Here is an 8322-nt window from a genome sequence, read left to right on the forward strand (position 1 = left end):
TCAGTACCAGCGAGTAATTGGCGCGTTGGCCGGAATTTCCTATTCGCCGCACGTTGCGGCAAATTGTCGAGGTTTCGCACAGGGAGATCGAGGGAACGTTCCAGCTGGGCCAGTCCATTTAACCGTTTCAACGCGCCCGGTTTTGGGAACCTTCTAGAGGTGCCCAGCCAGTTTTTTCTGGTTTTGGGAAACTTTTAGAGGTTCCTCATCCGGGTTTTTCTCTTGTTCTTTTTTTTTCTTTTCCTGTTCTTTCTCTCCTTTTTCACTTTTCTGTTTATTTTTCTTTTGTTTCTATTTCGTTTTTTCACTTTCCTTTTTTTATTTTATCATTTTCAATTCTATTGATTTCTTCAAAAAAAATTAAATCGTTGTGTTTTACTGTTTGTTCATAAATCCCAAAAATGTTCAGAATTTGAATCCCATAAAATGTTTCTGTTTTTCAAATTTTGTTCACGTATTAAAAATTGTTCGAGCATTTCAAAAAATGTTCAGGTTTCAAAAAATTTCAATGGGTTTTCAAATTTTCAAGAAATGATCACTTTTTTCAAAATTTGTTTGCTTTTATAAAAAAACGAAAATTGAAAATATGTTCACATTGTTAAATAAATGTTCGCATGTTCAAAAAAGAGTTCGCAATTGGAAAATATGTTTTGAATTCGAAAAATTTAAAAATATAAAAAATGTTCGCTTTCTAAAGAATATAGAATTTCAAAATTTGTTTGCAATGTTCAAAAAATGTTTGCGATGTTCACTTTTTTCTTAAATTTTTTCACAAATTCAAAATATGTTCAAGAGTTTTCTAAAAATGTTGGTGTTTTTAAAGTTTTTGAATCCCAAAAAATGTTCCTGTTTTTCAAATTTTGTTCAAGGGTGAAAAATCGTTTGAGAATTTCAAAAAATGTTCACGTTTCAAAATTGCTCAAGGGGTTTCCAAATTTTCAAGAATGATCATTTTTTTAAAAAAATTGTTTGCTTTTACAAAAAGGAAAATTGTAATTTTGTTCACATTGTTAAAAAAATGTTCGCATGTTCAAAAAAGTGTTCACAATTGGAAAATATGTTCGGGATTTGAATAATGTGAACAAGTTCGAAATCTGCTTTTTCTAAACAATATTGAATTTCAAAATTTGTTCACGATGTTCAAAAAATGTTGGAACTTTGAAACATTTGTTCATGATTTTATTCGAACATATCTTTGAAACATTTTGCCAGAATTCAACACCTTTTAGAAATTCCAAGACATGTTCGAATAAAATCAAAGGTGTTGAATTCTGGCAAAATGGCTAGTTCTTAGATATTAGCGCTGCAAATTAGTCACTTAGAATTATTAGCTCAGATGGCTATTGGGAGCCCTTCATTACCGCCAGGTCTAGAGTTTGATTCCATGTGTGGCTCGTTATTTTTCTTATTTTTGCTACAGTACCAGCATGGCTTCCCATCGCGCCACGTGTGTCCGGACTCCGGAGGTGATTGGTGCTGCTGCCGGCTGTCGCTTCGGTGCCTCTGCCCTCCTACTCGTCATTAGATTGGACTCAGATTAAATGAGGCGACACTGGCGACAGGTGATCCTACGTAGTACAATCCTAGAAACTCCAATTAGCCAAGGTTAGCACGTACTCTTTACTATTACTAATCTATCTGAACTCTCATCTTATATGTGTCAGAAATTGTTCGTCCGATTCTAGTTATTTTGATTGCATGATCTACTATGCTAATTCGTTTTTAAATTCTTTTGATTGTGCAATCATTGATGCGGTCATGATGAGAAAAGCCTCTCCTAAACGCTATAAGAATTGATTCGACTTTAGGCATTCTGCTTAAAATTCTCAATCTACTACTGACATTGTTAAAGAGGCTAATGTGCTAGTTCCAACTGAAGATAGCTTGATTCAAAATTTTATGATAATTTACAGGAATTAGTAGCAGCTAGGTTATCTTCTGATGAAATTGTTAATTTTTTTAACAATTCTGTCGATTCTAGAGTCAAATTTAAAGTAATACAAATGTAATCATTTATTTTAATTGCATCAAAGTGACATATTATTCTGGTATTATGGAATTATTTTTTCGCATGGGACGATTTTCTTTTATTATCTTGGCTTGGCCCCCCTATAGTGAAATCTTGGCACCGCCCCGGGCCCTGATTGCTGCGCTCCTCACTTTTAAAACCTACCAATCGAATAGGGTATTTTTTTTGGACGCCGATAACGCCCACACGTGTGGGCGTTCCGGAGTCTGCCCACACAGTTTGTGTGGTGTTTAAGAGGACCAGCCCACCCGCCTACGCGTGGGCAAAACAAGTAATGCCCACACGCCTTTTTTTTCTCGCGGTCCCTCTCACATGCTTGCGTGTGGCCAAAATAGATAACGCCCACACGCCCGTACGTCAGGCCTCCTACCTTATGGTACCGCACGCCCCGCGTGACAGTCACCAGCATCCCCACAGTTGCCATGGTTTGTACCCTCTTCCATGTTCATTTAACTGCAGTTGCCATGTCGCTGAACTACAATTGCCATGTCGGACAACTACAATTGTCATGGTTGCTCAACTGCAGTTGCTATGTATGGTCTGGTCTACTACAATTTCCATGATTTCAAAACTTTAGAAGTTGCCACCTACTAACACTAGGCAGTTGAGAGAGTTGCCATGTGCTCACAAGCACGCTAGGGCAGTTGCCATGTAAAAGGAAGAGTTGCCATCTGCTTACGTGCACGCTACGGCAGTTGCCATGTGCCATGCAAAAACACATGGCAACTCGGGTAAAAATAAGTTGCCATCTGCTTACGTGCACACTAGGCAGTTGCCGTGTACCCTGCAAAACACATGGCAACTGACATGTTCGGGTAAAAAAAAGAGTTGCCATCTGCTTGCAAGCACACTAGGGCAGTTGCTATGTGCACTGCAAAACACATGGCAACTAGCAGCTTGGGTATGTGAGAGGAGACGGATGTGTGGGCGAGATGTCATATGCCCACACACCAACCCTTGTGCGTGAGTGAAAACTGGCGTGTGGGCGAACTGCTAAATGCCCACACACCGACTCCTCCGTGTGGTGAAACGGACGTGTGGACGACCGGGTGAATGCCCATACACCAGCCCAGTCCTACGTGGCACCACAAACATGCCAAGATTCATGCACCCACAAACGGACGCGAATCCACGCGTGTGGGCGAGATGCAAATGCCCACGCGTGTGGGCGAGATGCAAACGCCCACGCGTGTGGGCATTAGTGTTTCCGATTTATTTTAGTTGTTACCTAGTGAATAGCAAATGCAAAAAATAAACTGAATCATAATGAAAGCACCACATAGTCACAAACACATCACATACTATCTTCGTTCTTGCAGAGTCCAGGTAACCCGGAGGCTTGACAATGTACCACAACAATAAAAACTCGAATTGCTCGCAAAAAACAAAACAACAACAGAAACCCAAATCGCTCGCAAAAACCAAAACAACAACAAAAACTCAAACAGAGAGCAAAACGAATTCATGAAGCAGATCGAGTAGCCGGTACTTAGTGATTAATAAGTTTTTATGGCCGGCTGGCTCACATAGGAGACGGTGCCGACGGTGGCAGGCTGTTGCTGTCGTTCCCGTAGAACTGCAGCACGGTGTAGACGGTCTGCATGACGGTCATGCCGAGGAGGAAGACGGCTGCGGCGAGGGAGAGGAACGCCCAGGGGCTCCTGAAATATGTGTGGATGAGGTTGGCGCGCCAAATGTTCCATGGCTGCCGGAAGTAGCCGTTCACCTGCCGCTGCACGGCGTCGAGGGCGCTGTTGGGCTCAAGCACCACGTCCCTGGAGATAGTGTTGAACAGCTTGGCCACGGCCTGGTCGCTACCGATGGCGTTCTGGATGATCCCCTTGGAGCTCAGCAGCGCCACATCTTTGGCCGAGTCGATAATGTTGTCCATGAAGAAGACGTAGCCGGTCACGTCGTTACCGGCACCGGCGTGCAGCCGCTCAAACGCCATCATGTTGAGGAACATGTACTCAGTGGAGTCGTCCACCGACACCGTCGGCATGCTCAGTGTGCCGCCCTGAAACCGGATGTCGTGTAGGCTCAATGTCTTGCTCGGCTTGAACTGGATTCCGGCTTCGTAGAGCTCCACTGCTGACCGGATGATGGCGTTGTCCTCCTCCATTTCTGGAAGGTTCCGGATTTTATGGCATTTGCTAGCCAGCATGCTCCGGCGAAAGACATCTAATGGGTGGAGCCCTAGGCCGATGCCTGGTGGTAGTTGGCCGGAAGATTGGGCCAGAAATTTCAGCACCATCCGGTTGATGAAGTCGTCGTTCTGCCCATCCATGCATGCAAGCATCAACACAGATTAGTTGAAGAGAAAGCGACGCCATATATTACTCGATGTTGTATTATCACTTGAAAAAAACGCCGTCTATTAATAAGTTGCCTAAAAATACTTTTCACGATATTATATTATTATTTTTGAATACTTTTTATAGTATTTTTTCTTAATTTCTAGAGTAACCTATTAATGCAGTGTCCGGAGGTACTATATGTTTTCTGCATGTTTTTTACTTTTGAAAATCAATATTTATAGAGCTCAAAATAACTTAAGAGATTTATGAAAAAAAAATCAGAGAGAAAAAATCCAGAAGGCATCAGGGGCCACCGCAGGCCCCCTACGCAGCCAGGTAGCACGACCTAAGTCCCACCTGCGTAAGGGGGCGTGTGGGGCCACTACCCACCGCCTTTCGACGATTTTTGCCTATAAATCTCATTTTCCCGAAATCCTCCATATCATTTTTTTCGTGATTTTTCCATTGCCGCAAATTCCTCTTCCAGGGAGACCCAATCTGGAGGCCTGTTCCGACACTCTGCCGGAGGAGGAATCCGTCACCGGAGTCATTGTTATCGGCCTTGCTGTCACCATGACCATGTGTGAGTAGTTTTCGTAAGGACCTTAGGATTCATAGGGGTAGCTAGATGGAGTACTCTCTCCCTTGTGATTTAATACAAAATTCCCGTTAGCTATCTCACATGATAAATTGTTCACATTATGGTCAAATTACTCATTGAATTATACTCCTATTGAATATTTTAAAATATCTTTGCTACATAGATTGTCTTGTATGCTCTATGATCTATTTACCTTCTTTGGCTAAGATTATAGATAGTTCTTCAAGAGAGTTGTGTATGATAGTGGGTTCAATCTTGTGATGATTCATCCCAGGGACAGCAAGGGAACAAACATGTATTGTATTGTTGCGATTAAGAATAAAACGATGGTTTCTTTATCACACTGATGATAGTTTTACTGTGTATATTATGTCACTTTGTTTATTGCAGTAGTCTGTTTGTTATAAACTTACTACCTCAAAATTGCATTCTGAATAGCGGTCTTTAGGTATTGCTATTAGTTGTAGATGTTATGCAAATGGTCTACATATCACAGACATAATTCATATACAAGATTATGCCACGAATGATCATAGTCATAAAATAAATAGTGCAATTTAATCACTGTCCAGCTATAATTTGTTCACCATAACACATTTATCTTAGTTGGAGAGATGCCTCTAGTGAAACTATGACCCCTGGTCTATCTTCCTTAATTGCATATACCATTACATTTTATTTTCTTGATTTATCATTCTATTATTTTGCTCTGTATATCAATTCCTATCATACCATATAAATTTATCCTTCTGACTAGCAGGACAAGAAGCTTGGCAACCTTCTTGAAACGTTTGGGGACAAGACTGTTTGGTGTTTGGTATGCAAGTATCAAGGACTTTACTTGCTGATGAAATTCCTACTGGTTCCATAAACCTTGGTTCTCAATAAAGCGAGATACTTATTGCTAGGTTATGTCACTCTTACACTTGGGGGTTACCCAACCACTCTCACGAGAGCAAGCAACTTTCCTCTTCCTCCCACATTCTACTATCCATCATCTTTCACCCATGAACCGAACGCCCCCCAGGACCACCAACTAGAACGGCTGCCCCGCCCCTGCCTGGCGCTACTGTGCACGCCTCCTCCACTGTCCATCCCTCTACCCCATGATGTCCTTCTCCCACCACGGAACCCCCACTATGCCCCTGAACCAGTCAAGCCTTTGACTCCATGCACCTTCTGCAACTGTCGTGTCATCGCCGATTTTGAGTCGCTCGTGTCCGAGGCTTCATTGGCTCTCGCCTCGGCATCGTCGCCATTGGCCTCGGGGTTGTGCCTCCTCCCTCGAATCGATTGACCCAATTTTTTTAAAGACAACTTACCTATAGCTATTGTGTACTATTTAGAAAAAAAAAATCTAATGGGTCTGCTACCCAAGTGGGTCATAGGAGCCAATTAGCTAGTGCCAACTCATGTAGTATTCTGATACCCTCGTGCATATATGATTCATTTGTCTTCTTTAGGCTAGCCATAGTGGGAGTAACTTAGCTAGTAACATAATGCACCTCAAGATAAATTTGTTTATGTGGCAAGTAATTAATAAAGAGAGAGATGCTTGTGGTAACACAATATGTTCCTATAACATAACGCACCCCAATGCAAAATGAATGTCTTAATAAATGAATGAAGGTTTCCATGATACTACATGTATGTTCCTACCCGCTATGAAGGTAATAAAACTAGTGTTATATGCATGAAACTAGTCTAAGTTACTCACCACTATGACTAGCCTTAGTCGTGTTTAGTATTCTTCTCCATTGGCACCACTATCTACCATGTAGTATTTTCTATATAGAAAAGTAAAAGGGTGTGCAAAGAGAAGTACGTTGCATGTATCTTTAGGTCTCTTTCTCTCTCTCTCTCTCTCTCTCTCTCTCTCTCTCTCTCTCTCTCTCTCTCTCTTCACTAAAAAATCTTTTAATGTAATAATTTAGATAATTGATATCCTATGAACCAAAAGTTTGATTTGTGATTTTTTTTATATTCTTGAAATTTGGCTACAAGACCTTCAGAACATGATTAGACTAGTATTGCATACTCACTCTCTCCCAAAATAAGTGTCTCAACTTTATACTAACTTTAATATAAATTTAAACTAAAGTTAAGACACTTATTTTAAGATGAAGGGAGTATATGTTAACTCGTATGGATTTAGTTATTGCAAGTCATACTTCAAATTAATTTCAGGATTATTTCATGCAGATACATTTCTTTTCATTTATTACTTCCTCTGATTAATATTAACTATCGGTCTGGTACATCTTTGTACTAAAGTTGTATTTTAAGTAAGCGGTAATTAGTATTGATAGAAGGGAGTACAATTTTGCACTAAATCAAAACAATTAATATGCATCAAAGGGAGTATTATTTCTGCGGGATTTTTATTGTTTCATTTTTTTGACAACAATATAAGAAGGCAGATTAGTTAATTACCGGAGGCTTTCCACTCTCAACCTCAACGAGCTTCTGGAGCAGGAGCAGCGGTAGCTGGTTCTCGAGCATGAGCATGTCTCGCCGGATGTAGGGCACCATGTAGAGTATCCCGTGGCGGCTGAAGATTGGGTCGTTATGTGCGTAGTCGCCCACCTGCTTCCCGTCGGCAGCCGTGCACCTCATCACCTCAAGCAGGAAGCAGCCGTCGAAGATCATCATGGCCAGGAACCGCTCCCTGCCCCCATCGTTGGCGCGCCACTCGCTGTCGAGGTCCATGTACGCGCCCTCCAGCTGCTCCGCGACGTCCTCCACGCCGTGGACGAGCTCGTCAAAGGTCCGATCCGCGCGCTGGAGCAGCTGCCGCAGGGCCCGGTACTTGTGCTCCTCCATGGGCCGCAGATCGCGGTCGCCGTGGTGGAAGGGGCCCAGTGAAACCACCTGCGGCTGGTACGCCTTGCTCTTGATGTTGGTCATGCAGGGCGGCACGCGGTAGATGCAGTGGCGCTCCCACCGCGACATCTCCGCAGACTTGTCGGCTTCCTTGAGCTTCTTCTCCACGTCCACCACCCACATCCTCTTGCTACTGCCGCCGGCCGCCGCCATTCTGATTGATCTGTATAAGATATGTGATTGCTGTGGATAGGTTAGTAGATGTGTGTTCGTGCAGGGGAGGTTAGCAAGCTATATATAGACAGATAAAGATGATGGTCGCCATATACATTGCCTGTGCAATAAAGGTTACTTGCATTGCATGCCACATAATATACTCCATATTACTATATCAAGGAAGGGGTCATGATGGTCTATTGTTTGTTGCATGTGGTCCATACAAGATGCTAGGGGGAACCGTGAGGAAGCAACGAATATGTACGTCAAAGTAGATGCTGTCGGGAATGATAACATATGGTTTAGGATGGAGTGGAGTACGGAACGCATCACATGCATTTGTTTTTCTATAGTTT

At 42.4% G+C, this 8322-nt stretch overlaps 1 protein-coding gene across 1 annotated transcript; it reads right to left on the bottom strand.

The window, feature by feature from the left end:
• Positions 1-3309: 3309 nt before the first annotated feature.
• Positions 3310-7990, bottom strand: LOC123133257 (UPF0481 protein At3g47200). Its single transcript, XM_044552769.1, has 2 exons — positions 7361-7990; positions 3310-4304 (listed from the first exon to the last, which is right to left on the bottom strand). The coding sequence occupies exons 1-2, from the start codon at positions 7961-7963 to the stop codon at positions 3552-3554; spliced, it is 1356 nt and encodes a 451-aa protein (XP_044408704.1). The 5' UTR covers positions 7964-7990; the 3' UTR covers positions 3310-3551.
• Between the last annotated feature and the right edge of the window lie 332 nt (positions 7991-8322).

Source organism: Triticum aestivum, chromosome 6B (genome assembly GCF_018294505.1).
Source record: "Triticum aestivum cultivar Chinese Spring chromosome 6B, IWGSC CS RefSeq v2.1, whole genome shotgun sequence".
Classification (NCBI taxonomy): domain Eukaryota; kingdom Viridiplantae; phylum Streptophyta; class Magnoliopsida; order Poales; family Poaceae; genus Triticum; species Triticum aestivum.